The 23,004-nt window shown below is 41.8% G+C and overlaps 1 protein-coding gene across 6 annotated transcripts in view; it reads left to right on the plus strand.

The window, feature by feature from the left end:
- Positions 1–23,004, plus strand: part of raph1b (Ras association (RalGDS/AF-6) and pleckstrin homology domains 1b) — a 36,295-nt gene that overhangs the window by 7,599 nt on the left and 5,692 nt on the right. For 3 of the 6 annotated variants that reach the window (XR_001425718.1, XM_015038155.1, XM_015038156.1), the window contains exons 2-14: positions 3,313–3,392; positions 13,600–13,719; positions 13,956–14,061; positions 14,175–14,369; positions 15,105–15,538; positions 16,442–16,528; positions 17,123–17,197; positions 19,086–19,163; positions 20,875–21,034; positions 21,120–21,241; positions 21,466–21,531; positions 21,657–21,800; positions 22,752–22,862. Coding sequence is in view for 5 of the 6 variants with exons in the window: in XM_015038155.1 (XP_014893641.1) it covers positions 13,600–13,719; positions 13,956–14,061; positions 14,175–14,369; positions 15,105–15,538; positions 16,442–16,528; positions 17,123–17,197; positions 19,086–19,163; positions 20,875–21,034; positions 21,120–21,241; positions 21,466–21,531; positions 21,657–21,800; positions 22,752–22,862 (1,698 nt within the window). In the remaining variant the exon portion in view is untranslated. The remainder of the gene's footprint in view (positions 1–3,312; positions 3,393–13,599; positions 13,720–13,955; positions 14,062–14,174; positions 14,370–15,104; positions 15,539–16,441; positions 16,529–17,122; positions 17,198–19,085; positions 19,164–20,874; positions 21,035–21,119; positions 21,242–21,465; positions 21,532–21,656; positions 21,801–22,751; positions 22,863–23,004) is intronic. The other 3 variants (XM_015038157.1, XM_015038158.1, XM_015038159.1) reach the window with 3 other exon arrangements.

Here is a 23,004-nt window from a genome sequence, read left to right on the forward strand (position 1 = left end):
AGAGGTGAAAAAAATCTGAAAAATAAACAAAGTTTCTAGAGGTGCTACATAAGTTTTCCACGGTCGGATTCACAACAATCATCATTTAATGACAGTTAAATGTGGATGTGCTACTTCAATAAATAAAGCTCCTTTAATTATTTTCTGCTAGGAGTTGATCAGAGGGCATAGTCGAAGAGTCGAGTGGCACAAATGAGGATCAGAACAATTACTGAAAATATGGTGAAGTTTAAAGACTTCAGAAAATAATATAAAATCTCATTAAGACAGTGGAACATAAAACATATTTAATTAAATTGTACTTTAACCAGCCAGTTTATGAGTTAGCTGCCTGTTTACACAACAAATTAGCCAGTCAGAGGGGAGCAACATGATGTTTTAGTAGGGATCGAAGAATTAAGTCATCTCATCCCTGTAGCAATAAAGTGACCCAAGAGTTTTATTAAGATGATTTATCTTCATAATTACTCAGAAATATGGGACTACTAACTGTAAACTGAGATGCGGTGGTTGAGTAAATAGTTGGTAAGACATGAAAGTAGAAAGGTTCTGGGTGGACATGCAAACCCCAAGACCCAAAGTTGGTATTCGAGCCTAGCACCTTCCAGGCCACAGTGGAGCGCTCCTTCAAAATACATAGATTCAAAGGCACTGACGATCAAACGACCTTAGCAGAGATTTTTTAAATCTTTATTTATTTTATTTTATTTTTTTTTGTATTGACCCAATGAAGAGGTCGACTGCACTTGACCTGAAACAAAAGCAATCCACTGATCAATACTAATGCCTTCAGATCGCCGGTCGACTATGTGGCACATCGTCAAACGGCTGGCTGATGGTCGCCTTCTGCACCTTTTACAGGAAGGCTGAGGGTCACCGCTGAGCTTCATCTATTTCAGAAAACAGACTGTGGTCCAGTTATTAGCTCTGTCTGGTTAAAACATTTTAAAGGGGCAGTATTATGTGTTTTTGATGTGCCTAGTATCATTTTATAGAAATTTAAAAGAAATTTGACTTGGTAAAGTTGATGCTCCTGCTCTTTCTGACACTCCGCCTTCAGGAAGTCATCTCAGCAGCGCTCCTCTATTAAAGCTTTAACAACATTTTTTACCAGCGATGCACTGAGAAGTAGTTCATACGAGCTCAGTAGATGCACAGTTCCAACAGGTGTTTGCTAATTGCTGCTGGCTAGTCTGAAGGAGCTGAGTGGGGGTGTTGCAGGGGAGCTCAGAAGTTTGGAAGCTGCTGCTCTGAGGTGGAGCTGCACATTGAAGGCGGAGCTAGGTTCACCCAGGCGTTTGCACAGCTGAATGGTTACCAAGAGGGATTAAAGGATTTCTCAAACATGCATCTAAAAAATCAAGGTGAGCCTCCATGTGTGTTTTTGAGGAGGGAATAACATTATAACATGATATAAAGCCATAAAAAAGGTGATTTTACTAAAAACTGCCCCCTTAAAACGGAACTTTGGAGAATTGAGGATCATGTTTGATTTGTGCAGATGATTTGTGTGCTGCTGTGTGAACGTCACCATCTTGGACATGCTTGTAAACCACTGTAGCGCTCTTTCTCTGCCATCGTCTGTTTGCTGTACTTTCCCCCCCTACACAATCCTGCCTTTATTTCCTGCAGTGACATCATAACCGCCCCTGCTCTCTCAGAGCCCTTCCCTTCTTCCCACTTCCTGCTCCAGACAGGAAATGAGCAACCCAAAGCCGAACTTTTAGCCCGGGGAGACAAGGACACACCTGTGTCCACCACACTGAACCCCGTGTGTGACGTTAACTGATGACACAGGGGAGGTGTGTATTTTTTGGAGTGGGTTGCCTTCACTTTAATTTATATGGACACTTCACCTTCTGAATACACAAGCAAGCTCGAGCTGCTTTTTTAGCAGTCCTGCGTCTCGACGGCAAGCCGGTCTTGTTTGTCTGCGCGTGTGCCGCAGACCCGCCTTTGTTTTCAGCAGCGGAGCAGCTGCGAAGCGGCCCCTTCGCTGTTGTGACTGAGGCCACTGTTGTTCCCTGCAGCTGCGCAGACCCGTGTGTCACTGCCACACCTGTTCAATAGCCTTGTGTTGACTGAGCGATATCGCGCGTCGGCCGTCTGCAAATTACAAGAGCGGCCTGACCTATAATCTAACGGGGCAATTATGTTTTTTTTTTTTTTTTTTTTTGTTATTTTTTATGGCACGTGTGGAAGGATGACTCAAGTTGTCATACTATCTCTTTACAGCACTCTCTCTGCGTTGTTGCAGGGAGTCTGTTTGCTGTGAAAACACACGCTCGGTTTTCTTTTGCCTGTAAGGGCCACATGCTGCGTCCGAACAACAGTTGGCGTGCAGGACAGCAAAAGAAACAGCTGAGGCCAGCGGGACCAGCTTCTCTGTAGTTAGCCACAACATCAGCTGCATACCTCTGATACTCCACAACTAAATCACAGTCACAGCTACATTATGATCGAGCATGTTGGTCCAGGATGAGTAAGACTGAGTTGTTTAGCAGTACTTTGTAAATAGATTTGGCACGAAAAGGAGCGCAAATGCACGTCATTCCCATTGTTAAATACAATAGAGGATCTATCATACTTGGGGGTTCCTCTTGTCCTCTTCCCCACTTTTAAGTATGGTTGAGATTCTGTGATGCTGTGGGCTTGTTTCTGCTCAGAATGACCTCAAAACTGCCGTAGTGTGTAGAAATGCTTGTTTAAAACGCTTACTTACCCTGAACATGTAGTTTTTTTTTTATCAACAACAACCTCCTAATGTATGACTCAGCACTGTCGCAAGTTAATGACCCACTGAAGTGCTAAAACTTGCAGACTCATGAGTCACATTGACACACACCTAACAGTTTGAGCAAGGCTTCTGCTTTGACTCATGTTAGAAATTACTGGGTAAGGCATGGTACCGTTTTCATCCAGCTGTGCGCATTTATCAAGGTAGTTTTCCTCCCTATAAGTTGAACTGTTTTGATTTAGAAGTATTCACAGGAACACTGGCTGACTGCTTTAAGAACTTCACAGACAGCGTTTCTCCGACTATACGAGTCATTTCGTCTGAGCACAGTTAAGTCTCTCGCTCAAGCACCCTTCCCAGTTAATCCTCGGCATTCTTGTGACGGAGAACTCGCTGCGATCCGTTCCAGCTGTCGAGCGTCTCTGCTCCTCTGCAGCGCAAATAGAAACACAAAAGTCCGTCTGTTGCGTTTGACCAAAGATGCCAACTTCGGCGAGTTGACGTCAGGCTCAGTCAGAAACTTGCTCATGTCTGATCATGGTTTCCGTTTTGTTTCTTTGTTGTTTTTTTTCCAGGGGATAAAAGCCCAGCCGCAGAGTGGAGTGGTGGTCTGACCTTTACCCTCAGTAGGAAGAAAGGAAAAGCCACTTCAGAGGTAAGAGTTCCTGTAAATTATAGTTAATAAATGCTGGCATTGCTGTTTTTCCTTGTGGTGAAAGAAAGGGCAGGTTTCTGGAAAGCATCAAGCACAGCGTTCCTATACAGTTTTTTTTTTTTTTTTTTAAAGTACGGAATGGTATCCAAGTATTTTCCAGCTCTGAGTGAGTATGGATGGAGAAAATAGGATTGAGGAAAAAATATTTCCACACCTTGGAAAGTGTGGGAATGGGCACAACATTTGGGCAATGTTGTGCCCTTCATTCATGTCCTTGTTTCTTTCCTTCGTTTCTTCCTTGTGCTTTGTTCGTCTTGTGTCCTCCTTCCATTGTTCCACCCTTTTTGTGTCCCATCTTTCTTTCCTTCCTTGTGCCCTTTTTCCTCCTTCCTACTTTCCTTTTGTCCTTCCTTTCATTGGTCTTTACTCCTTTTCATTCCTCTTTCCTCCCCTATGTCATACTTTCATCTCTTTTGCCTCCTTCTTTCCTTCCTGATGTCCTCACCATCATATTTTGTCCTTCTTCCTCCCTTTATTCTTTTTCTTATCTTTCCTTTACTTTTTTCTTTCTTTTACTGTATTGCTGTCTTGAGTCCTTCCTTGCTTACTTGAGTTTCTTTCCTTTATTCATTACTTTTCTTGTCATCCTTTCCTGCTATCCTCCTTTCTTGTATTTTCTTCCTTCTTTCCATTCATTTTTAGTTTTTTTTTTTTTTCAACGTTCCTGCCCTCTCTAGAAATATCTGCCATAATTTATAAGTGAACTTTGGTGTCTAATATTTTAAATAAACATAAATTGTGGAGTATCTACCAGATGAATGTTTGGAATCCTGCAGACAGCTTCCTGTGAAGCTCTGTTTCTGGTGGCCTAATGTCCTGGCTATGTTGCAGTCTGTCTCTCCGACATGCGTGTCTGGGGCTCTACGCTCTCAAACCAGCACCATCAGTCATCTGACTGAATTACATTTTTAACTAAGTGGCATTCCCTGTTGACAATCGAGATCTGTGTTGTTTGCTTGTTGTTGTGAATTCAGAGTTCGAGGAGCATACAGGTTACGCCCCAAAAAGCCTCCAGAAGGTTGTGTAAATCAAAGCTAAATGAGAGGGAAGGGGAGAGTCTTCCTCACCGAAGGAGATAATTCTCGACTTAAGTGGAAGCATGTGAGGTTGAGTCGCAGCTGTGGTTTGCAGAAAGATGTTGCGCTTTGTAGCATTTAGAAGTTTCCTCGTTGCTCTCTATGTCTTTGGTTGTCAAACTGAACTTATTTCTTTACTAAAGAGACGGAGATTCTCGCGGCATGACCGGACGTCATTCCTAGTTTTCACCAATAAATCTGTTCCACGGAAAAACCAATAAATATGCGCTGCACTTTGTTTTTACTAGGGTTGTAAAGATACACAGCAATCACAGTTTGGTATGTATTAAGTCATGATCCAATATGGTTCAGTCAAGGGAAATAAATAAAACATGATATTTTTTGTACTTCAATCAAAAGTATACTAATTTAAAAAAAACGGGAAAGTATAGAACTGACTGGCAATTTGGTTTGATTTTCTAAAAGTAGAATTCGAAGGCATCGTCAACGCCTGGATGAGTAGATTATACAACATTATAACCACTTGATAACAGTCAGTTTTAGGTTTAGACATTTTTGAATAAGATTATACCCATATTTGAGAATAAAACGTGTATAAAAGTTGCTTTTTAGTATCCCAGCTGTACCTGAATGTGTCATGTGCAGTAGTTAAAAAAAAATCTCCTTTATCAAACTGCATTTTTTTTTTAATATATTTTTGATACAGAATTGCTCCAAATATTCCTACTTAAAAACAAAGTGACAGTAAAACATACAAGCCTTCTTTCAACCAGCTGACCAGCAGTATGCAGCGATACTGTGTGCTTCATTCAGCCAGAGAAAAAAGGATAAAGCTGCTGCTTTTCTTCGTCGTTCAGACAGATGAATCTGTGTTTAGACTGCTGACTTAACATTGTGTGACTGTGATGAGCCGACGACTCACGGAGCACAAGACCTTTTGATAGGAGAAGCGAAACAAAACAAACACAAATAATCCACCAGGCCGAGCTTGTGGCTGCTCGCTGGCGATTCACACTGCTTCAGTGTCACTCACAGACTCCCACTAACACCTCCGCTCAGCTGTCCGTACCGCTCGGCACGGCCGTCGGCACGGCCGTGCACATCGCGCACAGCTGATCACAGTTATCATGGCAACTGTTTTCTTAAGGCGCTTTTAAAACGCCACACTTGAGCCGATCTCTCCTGCTGGTTCTGAGATGGAGCCATGAAGGCCTTTTGGTATGCGATTGTGCGTTCCTGGCACATGGAGGAATGCTGGAGGAGGTATGGCTGGAAACGAGTCCGGCAAATTTTCCGGGTCTGCCCGATGAGACGGATAAAACCAAACAGCAGCTGCAGGAGGGATATGGACAGAGAGAGACAGAGATATTCCTCCTAGACACTGACATTTGTTTGTCTTTACACCAACTTCATTGTGATGCACTGTTGTACAGAAAAATACAGTTTTCTTACTTAAAAAATTTATTCATTATTTGCATCTTTTATTGTATTTCTAATATTGTGTGTAAAAAAAACAAAGTGGTTAAATGAAATATCTGCAGAATTTTTAAATTTTATCCAAATAATCATCAGAATACGTGATAAAACAATCGATTACTAAAATAATTGTTTGTTGCTGCCCTGAACTGAAAACATAATGGCACCAACTATATAATCCAACTCAAATGTTGTTAATCCTTCTAAGAAGCTCAAAATGGCAGCAAAAGTAACCATGCTCGCTGTGATTAATGTAATTGTTTAATCAATAAATTTCTGTCCGCTTAATCAAACTGACTGCCTTCGCGGGGAAATGCTGACAGAAATATGAAGTGTCGATATATAACTGTCACGTTCTCTAAAAGCTTTCCAGCGTATAACGTTGTCAGGTGTGTCACTTTTTTAATATCTGTTTGCAGAAAAACCATGGAGTTGAAGCAGCGTTGGTGCTGATTAATTCACACTGCAGGTGCATTCTGGTTTATTTAAACCCTCCGCTGACCAAACGCTGAATAATCCCTGTGTTCCCAGCCTCAGTGCTGCATCATGTTTAAAAGTTGGCGTTGGTGTGTGAACATATTACAGCAGACCACCTGAGCCCCTCTGCGTGTGTGTGTGTGTGTGTGTGTGTGTGTGTGTCTGTGTGTGTGTGTGTGTATGGGGTGTATGCGTCTGGACGGAACCTGATCTCTCAACAGGAATATTGATTTCGGCTCGTGCCCTACAGGGAAGCTGACGCATCCTCTGTAATGTTTGTTCATGAGCGAACAGAGTTGACGTTCTGAGAGCTCTCACCGAGCACAGATCACCTTTTGCGTTTCTTGTTGATTTTATTGTCGATGTTTCCATGCAGACCGACAACAGAACCCAGCACATGATTGTTCCGTTTGTGGTTAGAGGAACTAGCGCAGCGTAGCGAGAGTGATGAGGCTCGTGTGGCAGAGATCTGTGCGTGTGTTGCCATGACAATTGCTGCTGAATTTCGCCTCGCCGTGATGCTGGTGAGCTCGCTGCGTCCTCACACTTCCCACCCACCAGTGTGACCGTGCACTTCCACTATCCCCCTCCTCTCTAGGTTGGGTTTGTGCAGCTCCTGCTCTCCATCTGTCTGTCTCTCCTCTCTGCGGCCCCCCTCAGCTCTTTATGCACCCCTCCTTCTTAATTGGCTGTATAAATCGTCCGGGATCGCTGTGTCATGCCACGCTCGACTGATCCTGACTCCGTATGTGTGCGTCTGATTGGTGGCTGTTGCTCGTGCGTGACTGATGTCGCCAGAGCCGCTGCTTTGGCGATCAGCCCCCGACGCTATTCACAGTCTAATGGTAGCTCTTCCCCTGTTATTGTGTCCATCCATCAACCCCTTTCTTCCTCTGTTGCACTTAACCAGCTCATCTGTCCTCCCAACAGTCCCTCCTTTATATGTGATCGATGTCGCTATTTTTTTTACTACCACAGTCCTGATATGAAAACACAGCGACATTAATATTCAGCGGAAGACGAGAGTGTTATTGCTTCTAAGATATTTACAGTATTTTCCACATTTCAGAAATGATGCCAAAACAGACGTCAGTGACTCCTAAAGAAGCAACTGATCAGATATTTTGTGGCTGATTACAGTTTTTTTTTTAATTTTTTTTAAATTTTGCATCACTGAAAATGATTACGATCCTCCAAATTTATTTAATTAAAAGACAACTACACAAAAAGGACAGCATCCTTCAAAAAAGGCCTGTGAGAACAACACAATTTGCTCGACAATAAATTGTCCCAGAAGTTACTGCAATAAATATAAAATTGTTGCTTTGAAACTATTTTCAAGTAATACAATGGCAAAGGCAAGCACAAATTCTCAAAGATTAATAAACTTAAAATTCTAATGAACTTTTCACACTGAAACTGGAAGACATTTTAAATATCCAAAACAAATAAAAGAAACGTACAATAAACTAAATTAATTGCAAAGTCTATGGAAAGAAAATTGCACTTTAAAAAACAAGAGTAGTTAAGACCAGTGCACCAGACTGAAGACTGTTTATTCATCCAGCTTCTGGTTTTAATTTGTCATGCAATTAATTCATTTATTGCTTCTAAAGACGGGTTTCTTCTCACATCTTATATTTAGATTGAATTGTGCACAATTACTGACATTTTTAACTTTCCTATATTAACGATTTAAATTTAGCTCGCTTTGCATTGCTTACTGTAAACTCCTTCTGGGTTTCCTTCAGAGTAGCTTGACCATGACTCTGAAGTTACCAAAAGACTGTCGTTCATGAAAATTTTGGCCTCTTGTAACCGGAAGTCGTCATTTCTCACGTCCGTCTAATGAAACGCAGACAAACCGGCTAACAATGAACTGAGTTTATATCCATATTGTTGTTATAACCACTTAAAGTGCGTCACAGTAGAGCCGCATTAGCCCAGTTGCACTCACAGATGCAAAAACATTGATGTTTGGTGCCTTGCCTACAGGCATATCAACATGTGGCAGGAGGAAGCTGGAATCAAACCCACATCTTTCTGATTGCAGGATGAGCCACAGTTACCTGGGGATTACCCAAAGTTGTCATGTACAGAAAGTTGTCAGCAGAAAGTTTTCAGATATAGGCTTCATCTTTGTTTTTCTAACTAGAATCAGCCCAATATTTATCCAACTCAAACATTATTATGTTACCTTTAGAGTGGCATATCACATTCACTAAAGGTCAAAGGTTTAAGTCAGTCACCGTTAGTTAGAAGCTGGAGTTTTTTCAGTTGCACAGTGAGTGGGTAGGCTTGTACTGCCTTGTACATTTTCTGTGTTATTGTGGTTTGGATTTAGTCAGCAACAAAAAAGAAAAGGATAAATAGCAGCGGATATGAGCGAGTGACCATAATCTGTGTTGCAAACATAAGCCTGGAAGTAATTAGACGTTCTCACATTTTGCAGAGAGATCGAATCTGTTTTATATCTCGGTGGCACTGAGACCAAGCATTCAAGACCGGGAGGCTTTGTTCTTTGACGAAGGCCTCGATCTGACAGGCTCGTCACACGCGATAGCACAAGATGGACTTTGCAGGCTTTTAAGCAGGCTCATTGTGATGCAGAATGTCATTTGTGATGTCTTATGTCTTGGGATTTCAGTGTCTGTTTTATGACTTCAGTTTATCCCATGCAGGCTATTTTGACAACTAGACGCATATATGTGTAAGTCATGAGTCATAAGATTAAGAAACTCTCAAGTTTTAATGGTAATTATGTTGTTTGCATGCAAAATGAAAAAAATATGCTCCACAACATCTTAAAAATAGTAGCCTAATTGTCTTCAAATGTGTTTAGGAGCATCAGAAGCTAATGTTAGCCGTTAGAATTGCTTTGCGCATATGGTTTCCCCACCAGGAGGGTTAATTGCACCACTTTGTCCCCAAATGATTCTCCTCTGACTTTGTACTGGGGAACATCTTAAATGACCTATTAGCTGTAGTCCTCAGACCTGGCAGATTTAAAGCCACTCCTAGCAGTGGTGAAACTCCTGCATCTGCTGCCAGCGACTTTAAGAGCTTTAAATGTTTGTATCCCACTAAACTCTGAAGAATTCCCAATCTGTGTTTACAGCCAAGCACCGCAGCAGCTATTCATGTTTTCTTACAGTTCAATGAGTTTCTGTTAACGACCTCTTGTTCCCTACTCTCTTATTTTCCATAGTGCTTCCCTTTAATTTTGGCTCACTTTGCTAGTATTATATAATTTGTTAAGGCTTTTCAGTTGGGAGGTGGCATTGCGAGGGTAATATGGAGGGGGAAAAATGGATATTAGAACAAGATTGATTCAGTTTTCAGTTCATGAAGACAACATTTAATCTAGAAATAGCCTGTTTAGAAATACTTGATGGAAAAATCAGCTCAAGCGGAAGTATCTGGCTACCAAACTGTTTATTTAGTTATGTCAGTTTTCCACGTCTCAGCCCTCATATTTCCTGTCTGTTTGAAATATGAAAGGATTTATTCATAATCCACGTTTATTGAGCTTTTGGTATTTGAATGTTAACTGGAAACACTGGTCATGAATCAGGCCAGATAGGACAGATACTTCTCTTTCCCAGTTCAGCGAACAGAAAGCAGAGTTACATGGTTACATGTTCAAAACTTTTTTTGAACATGTAACCATGTGTTTTTTTTTAATGACTCCTCATAATGATTGTTCTTTGCTTACCAAAACCTCCAGTGACCCATGCCTGTTGCTAACTGAGACGTCAGCAACTTACCGTTCTTGTAAACTCCCCAGACCTAAGACTACTACTTGTCTGGAACTGAAAGCTGAATCATAAAACTTGTTAGTCAATCTCAAACGGCGTTTTAATGGGAACCAAATGGTCAGGGATACTCTGTCGGCATTACACAAACTGAACTTAGCGAGGATTCGGCCAAGAAGACCCAGCCTGACCTGTGATGTAATTTCATGCATTTTTCTCCAACTAATGGAGAGAAGCAGGGAGATCTGGGGCCTCCTGGTGTAGATCTCTTGTTTTTTTTTTTTTTTTTTTAATGCACTATAAACTTGGCACAAAAGTAAGAAAAGTTGTTTGCTGTTATGCAGTTCAATCAATTGTACCGAACAAGCTTGATTGACACAAAGGGAGTTTTTTCTTCTGGTACAACGCATACAAATGTATAATCTATACAGATGTATTGCAATTTAATTGAAAGACTTTCTAATGGCGAGAGATTTATTACCAAGAAGCATTGTTATGACAAAGAAACAATCAACCAAATCCTTTGATCTGACATGATGTCAGTGGTTTGGCGCCTCATGTGTATCAAGTTTGGTGTGAAATTATCCCGCAGGCAGGATCAGTCATTCCAAGTCATGTGACTAGAAGTCAGGGAGTTCGTCACTTATTAACCTACTTTCTCTGGTGACAAAAATACATTGACCAAAAATCCAACACTTTTAAGCATTTTTTTCAGCAGCACGATTCAAAATTTACATACACTATCTGTTCCTTTTGTTACACAGGCGCTCTTCTAATCTTCTTGACACTCTTTGAACTGAATGGCTAAAGATAGATATCTGTTCTTTTCCTTCGCTTTTCCTCCTCCTACCTCTTTGCTGTTATCAGGGCTAAATGCTATACTTTCTCTAGTCTCATGAGAAGAGTTTTTCATTGTAAGAAGACGACCTTTCTGTTTCCGATTAGAGATTTACAAGTTAGTTGGTCTAAGTTTGGTCGGTTTCCCCTTGATCAGCTGTGGCCATGCAGTGACTGGCTGATAAAATTCAAATAGTAAAAAATTTACTTAATGTGTTGTTCAAAATATTTCGATTTCCTAACTTTTAGAAACTGTCAAAATCAGATTCTGCAGGCCAGACCTCAAAGAAAACCGATAATCGGTATGGGCTGGAAGATTGGTGCATCTTATTCTGACAAAAAAAACACACTATGCTTTCTTCCCTTTATTCCTTTTTTGTTGATTCATCAGCTGCGACAGCAGTCGTTCACAAAAAGACCTAGGAAAAGAGACTCCTCTGGGAAGTCCTTTGACCTCTGCTCATTCAGTTTAGACCCCTGACCCGTCCAGATCAGTGTCGGTCATGCTCAGACGAGACAGAATAGCGTAGCTCTGTATCAGGAGGGAAAAGGCCAAGGCTGGCATTCAGTGGTGATGATGCTCCTGCGCATACACACTCTCGGACACACAGCAGCTTCCTCCCAGCCCTGCATCTCGGCCAGGTCATGGTCCATAAGCTTAAAAGCTGGGCCGCAGGTGGTAATTCGCTTAAACCTGCAGCAGGATCTCTGGCTGAGGCTGTGATTCCATTAGGATGACATAACTAGAGTCATTGTCGAAGAGTGCTTTGTTTTAGGTTATGCAATAATTTTTACTCTGGGTTTTTTTTTGGGGGGGGTGGGGGAGGTTACCTCATATTTGTCTAGATTTAATCAAGACTGACACTTCATCTGCTGTAAATTAAATCAGAGTTACTATACAGTCTCAAAAGTATTGTGTCGCTAAATGTGCAGTAACCCTAAAACAAGTGTCGGTGAGTGTCGCTGGAGCCACATGTACCCAAATCAAGAAATGATAATGACTGAATGGTGAACTGGCAAACCACAAGGCCTCAGTAAATGGTCCATTTGATGGCTGTAAGGGTGGAGGAGTCTGGACCTCATTTTCAACTTGTCTTCCCACACCCTCAAAATCCCTCCCCTTCCCAGTAAGTGGTGCAGAAAACAGAAGGACAGCTGGAGTTTCCCGACTCGGAGCGGGTCATAAGGGAAATGAGGAATTCTGCACATCCAGGCCATTTCCTGTTCCGCCTAGCACACTCGCTTGCGAGAGGATGGATGTAATTTCAAACACGCTCGCACCCAGTTTTACTTGGTTTGTTTTTAGGTTGCACATGCATATCCCACCTTCTTATTCAAGCCGATGGGCCAAGTCCCAATGCCAAGGCAGGAAGCTATCCATCATCGATGCTGTAATGTGACACTGTAACAAGTGTCTCCCAACTGCTGTGGGGTTTCAGTCAGTGTTGCCGTCCAGTACTGCTTTGCTTTTCAGCTCCAACCACATATATTTGAAGCTTTTACCTCTCTCCTGTAGCACAACATGGCTTTCAAACAGCTTTTCTTGTAGAAGCTCAGGAATTCCCATAAAAGCATAAAATATATATATATATATTTTGTCAGATCAAACGAATGAGGGTCATCAGAGGGGTTAATCCTGGTTTGGTACAGACCCAGCTGGTGACTGACACTACATGGGTTGGGTAACTGGAGGCAGTGACACCGTCTGAAAACATCAATGGGATTACCGGGGCATATTCCATCAGATGGCTCTGGAGGGAGATTGCTGGACTGTATCAAAGGATTGACTCACATTTACTGTCCACAGATCTTCATATTGTGATTGATAGCATCTCCTCCTCATGTTCTAGTTAAAATATTCAGTCCTACGTATTTATTTGCTTTACGGGTTAAAGCTGTAAATAGTTGATTTTCATTTGTGCTTCCAAGATTCTTGCTGTCAAATATAGGTTTATGTACAATGTGAAATTCTAAACTCCTAGGTTTTAAACTAATTCCTTTAATAACCTCTTTATATACAGTGATATATATATATATATATATATATATATATATATATATATATATATATATATATATATATATATATATATAAAATCTCACATATATGTGGTGGATTTTGTTTTGCATTTGATTTGTGGTGATGTCACGTTTGCCAAAATTTGATCAAAAAGTTGTTCATAAAATAAAAAATCTAAACTCCTGTTAAGAGTATGTGCCTACTCTTTAAGTTTTACTTTTTATTTATGCCATCAGTTGAAACAATGCTTCCTCTTGATTTAACTTTTTGCTTTACAATGAAATGAAAATGGTGATTTTGATTTCATTTATATTCAGCTGATCTACTCTTTTTGTCCACTTGGGGGTGCTGTATCACTAAAAACACCTGTGAAGTCCCTCAGTTTAACACATTTCAGTCCTTATTATGGCCTTAAATGTTGTGTGTGGCCTTTAATCTCTCCTGCATCACTTTCACTGGCTGCTCTGGGATGAACTGGTGTCTTCTCATCTATAATTCTCTTCTATAATCTATAATATAGCAATTTCAAATTTTTGTGTGTGCAGATGGATCAGGTGTCGGACGACGAGCTGGACCACGGGGCGGAGGAGGACAGCGACAAGGAGGACCAGGACCTGGACAAGATGTTTGGGGCCTGGCTGGGCGAGCTGGACAAGCTCACACAGGTAGGCAGACAGGCAGGAGGAAATAAGGAAGAGGCTGTATCCATGGAAACCGTAACACTGCTAATCCTGTCTCTGTTTCCTAGCAACTCTCCCCTTCACTTTACATTGTGCAGATATGCAGCGCTGTGTGTGTGAGACACTGAGGAGCGTTGCAGTCAGACGTGGTTGTTATGATCCTCTGTCTTGGTTGTGTTTCAGTGTTTGCTGTTTTTTTTTTTTTTTTTCATTCATCACAGAGTCTGGATGACGGTCGGCCACAAAAAGCACTGCAGAAGCCGCCTCTCAGGCAGGAGACGAACATAGCCAACTTCTCCTACCGCTTCTCTATGTACAACATAAACGGTGAGACTCGGGTGTCAAAAAGCAGCACAACAAACAAATAATTTCCTAATTTATTGAGTTCCCTCCATAATGAACCTGCTTCCCCTTCCATCCCCTGTGAAATCTTTTCACAGAGGCTCTGAATCAGGGAGACACCGTCGACCTGGATGCCCTGATGGCCGACCTTTGCTCCATCGAGCAAGAGCTCAGCACCATCTCCAAACCAAACTCGGCGTCTCGCAGCCAGAACAAGGGACAACAGAGGGGCCCCGGGGGCCGCAGTGCCAGCACCAAGCACCCTGGCACTAGTGGAGGGGGAAGCAGCGGAGGTAGTTCAGTCTCTTCACAGCGTGCTGCATTTTAAGGAGATTGTGTCATGAGTTACTCCCCTGCTTTGTGTGCAAATCAAAGGTCAGCAGAATTACAAAGACTTGAGTTTGACTCTCTCGGGATAAATAGGTACTTTTAAATGAGTCACTGCGAGGGGAGAATGAGCGCCGGCTTTGTTCTCCGCTGGTTCAGAATAGGAAAGGCTGACCAAATGAGCAGCGGCTCACAGGAAGCAGTCAGACTCTGTCCAGTCACAGAAAAATACACAAAAGGGTTTTTATGAAGGGGGGCCTCTTGCTCTTTCACTAGATTTTGTGTTTTTCGATGAATATTAAGAATTGTTTTTCAATTTGAAATTAAAAAAAAAATATCCCCCCACATCCATATTAGCTTCATTAAGGATGAAGTGGTTGAGTTGATAAAGAAGAGGAAATGAAGTCCAGTTTTTTTTTTTTATTTCTAGAGATTAACTGTGAGAACAGGCTGTTTTCATCCATCCGTCTGTTCTTTTGTCCATTCATTTCATCGGTCCATCCTGACATCTGTAGATATATCTTCCTTGAACGTGTTTAAGTTTTGTGTTTTTATGAATGAAATGGACAAAAAGTCTAAAAACTCTACTTGCAAAAAAATCCAAAGACAGGGATTTCTGAACATGTCAAAGTTGACTGTTTTTGTGGTATATCACTTCTGTGTTCTCAGTGTTTATATTTTTTCTTAAACATTTCCCTCAGGAAGCACAAGCAGCAGTGCCAGAGCGTCGCCGGCCAGCACGGTTCGGGGCGGCAGCACCAGCTCCCGACCTGCGGCCTCCAACATCTCCCTGGACGACATCACCTCCCAGCTGGAGAAGGCCTCCCTCAGCATGGACGAAGCGGCGCGTCAGACTTCCTCTTCGTCTTCTACTTCGTCTTCCTCGTCTTCGGTCTCCTCCACAGCTTTGCGGCGCCCCTCCTCCGGATCGTCCGGTGGCGGGCAGCACCGCAGAACCGGCTCGGTGGGCACGGCCTGTGAGCAGGAGGCCCAGTCGCAGCGCTCCAGCATTAATTCGGCGTGCGCCTCGGCTTCCAGCATGGACTCCCTGGATGTGGATAAAGCGATGGCGGGAGGAGAGGCAGATGAGCGGGGCAGTCCGAGCTCGCAGGGGCAGAACCAGACCAGCACAGAGGTATGATGTTTGCACGGAAACCAAAAACAAAGCACACAGCAAAATAACCAAGGGGGATAGTTTGAGTTGCATGTTTTTGGTGTGTGTTGTGCATCCTCTTGTGTAATGAAACCCACTGCAATCTACAGAGTTTTGGATTGCAATGTTAACAGCTTTTTCTGGGCTCCTGGATCTCGCCACTAAACCAGATGAACCTCTACAGCAGTCTTTCTCAAACTGTGGTCGTCAAGTACTGCATGTAAATAACCGTTTATTTGCTGTGATATGAGCTCAAAATGCGACACGTAGCGTGCGAGGTGGTGAGCAGCGCTGTGCCCCACGTTGACTAACTGCATCTAAACACCTAAAATAAAATAATAGATTATGTTGGGCTTTCCTCGGACTGAAAGAAAATGTTTGTTTCTACCAAGCAACTCAATTTTCTTTTTCTTTTATCATGCTTCTAAATTACAAACAATCCTAAAATATAATTAATGCACACAACACTTGGAATTAAAAAAAAAGTCATTTTTTGATGTTGTTTTATTGCGGCAATAATTTAAAGTTAGGTGGTCTGTGAGTGTTTAATCTTCAGCCTAAAGAAAGTTTGAGAAACACTGCTCTAAAGTGTTGGTAAGGCTCATTTAATCTGGTTTTAGGCACAGCAAATCTCAGCTTTATTCCACGCCTGTAGAAGCTCGAAGAAAAACAAACGTCCAAAAAAAAAAAAAAAAGAAAAGAAAAAGGAAAATAAGTCAGGTCACAACAACCATGTTATCCTGCATGTCTCCCTCCCCCTCCTGCATGTGTTCACTTTGTTTCTGTTTGCATCCTTTGATTTACCGTTGGCCTCTTCCCACAAACACACACGCACCCGCCTGCCTGCCCGCCTGCCTGCCTGCCTGCACCTTCCGACTTTTCCAGCATGTCACTCTGCGACGGGCCAGCAGTAGGCCGGCCAGACGCCAGCTTGACTTCACCTCCCGCGAGGGTGAAGTGGACCGGGCCACTGTAAGTTTGCGTGTGAGGAGTACAGTGAACTACAATCGTGGAAAATAGTTTTTATGGTATTAAAAATGCAGAACATTGTTATGTGTTCAAATTGGGGTTTGGGGAATGTTTTACACCTGTTTAAAAAAAAAAAAAACATTTAGCAGTTCTTATAAAAATAGTCAAATGGTTATTTGTGTATGGATGTGGTTTTCAGATTTTTTTAGTCCAATTAAAACCCTTTATTGCAGAGGTACGATCGTAATATTTCAGTTTTGTTCATGAGACAATGAGATATAGAAACTGCTGTAAAATGACGTGTGAAAGCAGCTGAACTGTAAGTGAAACTACATCTGAATTGTCCTCGCACTTCACACAGTCTTTCCTTCAGCTCCCACAGCTGCAGCTAACGACAACCACAACTGCTGAGTGCTTTATTTAGACTCTTCTCTCTTTTCCACGCTGCTTTATTTATTTTTTAAAAAAAAAAAAAAAAAAAAAAAGAATCACAGCACCTGCAATTAATAAGCCTCAGATAATCATCTGGCACTGACTTCCTTGTATTTTGTCTCTTCCTCTGCTCTTTCTGTTTTGATCTCCTGTTCCTCACCCAAGCATTCCTATCTGGACCGAGAAACCTCACTCATTCTGAAAAGCATAGCTGGGAAGCCTTCTCACCTCCTGACCAAGGTGACTTCCTTTTACACTCCATGATCGGTGTGGGTGTCTGTGGAGTCTCTGCATGCCTGCTGGGGGGCGGGGGAGAAAAAAATGTCCATCTTTCCGGGTTCCGACACGGTCTGGAAACGTTGAAATTAGATTTTAGTGTTTTCGACGACTGGATAACGATGAGAGCATAGGCTCTGGAAAGTTGAATCAGGAAAAGTTTGGCAGTTTTCCATAACAATGTTTCGGAACCCTGATCTTTATTATTGGGGGGGGAAACCAAGATCGCCATATTCAGCGATCTGTATATGAAGGCTTTGATTACAGCTTTTAAGGATGCATAGCATCAAATTAATTTTTCCTCATTAACTTCACCATGAGTTGGTCTTTATTAAACCTTATTCAGATGCATGGGGGCTTTTATCTTTGGATCTGTGTTGGGTCTCCTTTCCGTGTTTTTCTGCATGCGGCCTACTGTTGATTTACTTTCTGTTTTATGAGGAAATAATCTTGTCAAGCTAATTTATCAACCTTTTTGAGGTTTAATGTTTCTTGTATCTGTCAGTGTTATGCAGTAGTTTTCCATTATTTAAGTTGAAACTGGGGCTAGATTTACAAAGTCTCTACCTCAGAGGTTTTTACAATTATATATAAATTCATCATAAATCAGCTTGTGGAGTCCTATCACATAAAACAGATCAGTTTGTTTGAGATACAGTCCAGTCTAGAGTGGAAAGACATCAAAGTGTGAGGATGCCAAAATAAAAAATAAAAAAATTAAAACATGCAGAAGAGCTCTTGAAAACTGGCTGGGTGTGAACATGTCAGTAGAGTAGGATCAGAAACAGGAGTTGTGCCGGTGTCAGAGGGTTAAATCTGAGGTTAAACCCATCCTGACCCCCTTACTCTGAACGCCGGCCGCTCCGAGTCGGCCACACCGACTCCGACTCCATTAATGTTTGCTTGCTTTGAAGCTACTCATGTGAAAAAAGACAGTCTGGGTCAAAGGGAGGAGGGGGTGGTTCTCGTTTATACCCCTCGCCCTCTTTCTGCGAACACATCTGTAGACGTCGTCAAATATTCAGCACCTCATTCACCCAAATTCCGCCGCCGCGCATCCCTGCCACTGTGGCTTAGCCTCTGGACCGGAGGCTGCCATCGTCTCTCGCCGATTGGCTGGAGGGTCCTGAGAAAGCAGCTCTCTGGTTGGCCGACCCCTTCGGCTCCTGCTATATTTGTGGGGATTATGCTCCATCGATTGGGCACGCTCCCAAAGCCTGGCTGCTGTTCTGAAGAGAGGAAGGGAAGAGGCAAGGGGGAGGGGCGTCTTCCTTCCTACTATCTCCTTTTTTTTTTTTTTTTTTTTGGTTTGTGAAATTGTGCACATTGGATGCACATGTGAATGTCAGTGAACCCCCACGCCGCCGCAGACTTTTACCCATTTTCATCCCCGCCGACGATCGTGGTGGAACAACTTTACAATGTTTCCCACTTCTTCCGAGGATTTTGTATTTTTTCGGGATTCATAGATGCTCTTTGAAGTGTTCCTGCATCAATCTGCAGCCTCGCGCCCTTTAGGGATCTTCTAGCATTGTTTAAGAGGATCAAAGGAAGCTGCAGCAGCTTCCTTTGAATCCAGAATGATGGAGTGCCACGTTTGAGGGAATGCCACAGCTGCAACTGCAACGATTCACATCAGTTATATAACATATTAATTACACAAGTGTAAGTGTTGCTAACCTGTAGAATGGAGATGATGGCATCTTGCTGGAGGGGGCAGGTAAGCTACGAAAATGGAGAGAAAAATCCTTATGTGGTTTGTGGCATTTCAACTTTAAAAAAAGGCTTAAATTGGATCAAACAGTGTGTGTGTGCCATGATGGATTAAACATGTTCCTGTGTGTCCATTAAGGAGGAGCAAGCCGCCAAGATCAAGGCAGAGAAGATCCGTGTCGCTCTGGAGAAAATCAAGGAGGCGCAGGTCAAAAAGGTAAATGCGTTTTTTTTTTTGTTTTTTTTTCTGAACACTTTCAGACTCGATCTGTCTTCATGAAACTCCTTCGACCTTATGAAACGCTCGTCGTCTTGTCAGACACGCTTTTGAACTTCATCCATGGCGAGGCAGCGAAGCGCAGGGAAAATAGGTCAATGCAGCGTTTGATTGTGGAAGCAAGAAGTCGGTCTGTGCATTGAAAGACAATGCAGCGATTTTTCTTTTTTTTTTTGTTTGTTTTTCCACTTCCACTGTAACCTGCTCTGATGTTTGACTGGACGGCTGCAGCCTCTGTCTCCATTTATGTGTCGATACTGGACTCCACATGAATGAACCGACTGTGTGAGTGAGGACCAACGCATTTTGCAGAATGGTGTTCCTATGTTTTTAATATGCGATGAATGGGTGAAGCCCAGCAGTGTTCCAGCTAACAGGGCTCTCCTCTGACATGACCAGATAAAGGGAAGCTTGGTACAGCTGCAACATGAGCTGCAGTGATTCGCTGAATGCATGCAATTCCATCAGCTTTGTTGTATTTGAATTAAAAATTCAACATTTCTCATCAACTTTTATGCAGTAGAGATTCAGAAGGGGGGTGGGTTGGTTTGTATTCTGAGAAATGTAGGTCAGGCTCCCCATGTCTGAGGCTCCGTCGTAGAGCCTTCACTCGTTTGGGTTTCAGCTCAATCATCCTTAGTGTCGTAACGACCAGTTGGTGTCGGGATGCAGTTGTTGGCTTTATCGGTGGGGATTCAGCGATGGGGAATTAGAACTTGCCTCCAGATATTGTAAAGTTTTAATCTCGTTAGGTTTCAAATTTTGTTTTTCAGGCACTCCTAAAGTCTTTGTTTTAATAACTTTTTCCAGGAGTAGTAGAGATGTCGTCAAGCTACAAAACAGAATCAAATATTGTAACAAATACAAAAGAAGTTAATATTTTAAGGTGTCTTTAGCTTTTAAAATTAGCAATTAGCTTGGGAACCCCTAGCTTTTTAAACGGGTATCAATATTTTCAAATTCAGCATGTTTGTGAACAGATGGATACTAAAAGCTGTTTAATGTTCCTGTTATTTGTGGAAAGTCTTGCTCTCTCTCACTTTCACGCAGCCTTGATGCAGATTGAGTTTACAAACGGCAACTTTGTAAATCAAGGTCGATCAAACTGAATATAGTCCAAGTTCAGTCACATGCTGACCTTTCGGTGTGTATCTGTGTATAACAACAAACTGGTCGGTCAGACATGAGGATAAAATGGTAATTTTTGGAAAAAGAGGGATTTTATTCATGTCAGTAACTGTAAAATATGCAAATATAATAACGCATCACCTTTGAAAGAGATTAGATCCATAACGACTACCAAACAAACAGTTCAAACTCAAATATGCTCACTTACCATATTTTCCGTCCACTAAACTTTCCATCAATGTGCTTGGAGCAGCCATATTTTATAGCATCGGAATTTGGAGCTTACCGACTAAGTGTAGGTGTAAGTGTCTGCTGAAAATGTTTTTTAGCAATTAGCATTTTTAGCATTTTCATCATGATTATTTAGGTTGTAGCATAAGATTTCTGCTTATTGGGTATACATCAACACTTAGTTAATATTCTGATGTATTTAGTTGAATATATCTGATGTCTGTATTTTATTGGTCACAAAAAGCAATAACTAGCTTTAGTAATTGTTTCTAACGCTCCTGTTCTTTCTCAGCTGGTGATTCGGGTCCATATGTCGGACGAGAGCTCCAAGACCATGATGGTGGATGAGCGGCAGTCGGTCAGGCAGGTGCTGGACAGCCTGCTGGACAAGTCTCACTGTGGCTACAGTCCAGACTGGTCTCTGGTGGAAACCATCACGGAGCTGCAGATGGGTAAGCCAGCAGTCCATCCCAACTCAAATGAGCACGCTTAATGATGTTGACGGCAGGTTTTTCGTTGCGCCGCGATCTTTTCCAGAACGTATATTTGAGGACCATGAGAACTTGGTGGAGAACCTGTTAAACTGGACCCGGGACAGCCACAACAAGCTCATGTTCATCGAGCGCATCGAGAAGTACGCTCTCTTCAAGAACCCCCAGGTGAGCACCCATTAATCTGCTCGTGCCGCGCACGCAAAACACATAGTTTATGCATGCTGAGTGCTTACAGCTGCCAGTCAGGGAGGGAACTTGAAAGTAGGTCAAAACTCTAAAGCGAGTTGAGGTGAATAATTTATTTAACGTAAGACGAGGTGTGTTTCCAGCTTCACTCCCCCTCCTCGTTGTCATCGACTCACTTTCCTGTTCCCGTCAATCCCTTTCAGAACTATTTGTTGGGGCGGAAGGAGACGTCGGAGATGGCTGACCGGAATAAAGAAGCTCTACTAGAGGTAAAGCCGTGCAAAACAACCTTTGTTTTTGTTTCTACTGCTGGTAGAAGGAAATGAAAACGGAGAATTGCACTATTTTATTTATTTATTTATTTATTTATTTATTTTTCATTTTTGTCTTTCAGGAATGCTTCTGCGGGGGATCGGTGTCGGTGCCAGAGATTGAGGGGATTCTGTGGCTCAAAGAGGATGGAAAGAAGTCGTGGAAAAAGCGTTACTTCCTCCTCAGGGCTTCAGGGATCTATTATGTTCCAAAAGGCAAAGCAAAGGTCAGCTTAGACTTGTTTACCTCTGACCCAAAGTCTCTCTGTCCTGGCAGAGTTATGAATAATCCTATGACACATCATATTTTTGAGGCCTCTACCTTTCTAATAAAGTTACCACTTTTATGACTATCAAAAGTGACACTAGCAAATTTGGAGATGCACAAAAAAAACTTTGTCCTCAAAACTTTGTTAAAGTGAGATTTCAGAAAATACTAAGGCCACTACTTCTTTAACACCTTGTTACTTTCTCCAGAAACCTGCTGTTCTCAGTGAAAATGTTGCTAAGTATTTTTGGACATTTTGTATGAAAAAAAAAAAAATTAATGGGAGGAAATTTTCTGTTTTATGATAATTGCATAATTGCAAAAGCCTTATGTATCAGTTAAAAAAAGAGTCAAGCAATGTTTCGAATTTTGAACAGGTTCACTTAGAAAAATCTGAATTTTACATGCCAGACTTTGAAGGGTTAAACAGAAATGTGAGTTGGGATCATGAGAACCAGATTCACAGTCTGCTCTGCGGTATTTCCTGTTGTGTGCTTAATCACTTTGAAGAACAGTTGCAGCAAACAACGCATGCCATTTATCATGTACGGTTCTAGATCTGAAGTGCACATGTGCTCTTATTATTGTAAGCATGTGTGCAACGTGCATAATTCCCTAAATTATCTTCCTCTTCTAACCTTTTTCTCCATCAAAACTATCTTCTTGACATCTGAACATTTAGAAACATGCTCTGTGTTCAAAAGCCCCCATATAATCATCATTTAATTAGTATTTTGTGGAATTCGTTCTGAATTAGTTGCAATCTAGATTACAATGTTGTAATGTTCAAATTTCTATATGTATTTTTCAGAGCGATAGGAATTATTTTACGAATTTATCACTTAAGAGTTTTTTGTTGTTATAATTAGTGAAATATGCATCAATAATGTTGTATCTTGTGTCTCTGAAGGCGTCCAGAGATCTCGTGTGCTTCCTGCAGTTGGATCATGTTAATGTGTATTATGGCCAGGACTACCGCAGCAAATACAAGGCTCCTACTGATTACTGCCTGGCCCTGAAGGTAAGAAAATCACCTTTGTAGATAGTTGACAGGTATAGAAGAAGCTCTTAATAATCAACACTTTTATACAATTAGACCTAAAGAAAAATCTGTGCTTTATTTGTTATAGTGTTCAAGTGTGCTTTGTTAGCTAACAAAAAAT

Source organism: Poecilia latipinna, unplaced genomic scaffold (assembly GCF_001443285.1).
Source record: "Poecilia latipinna isolate Pla-1442-1.1 unplaced genomic scaffold, P_latipinna-1.0 Scaffold432, whole genome shotgun sequence".
Taxonomy (NCBI): domain Eukaryota; kingdom Metazoa; phylum Chordata; class Actinopteri; order Cyprinodontiformes; family Poeciliidae; genus Poecilia; species Poecilia latipinna.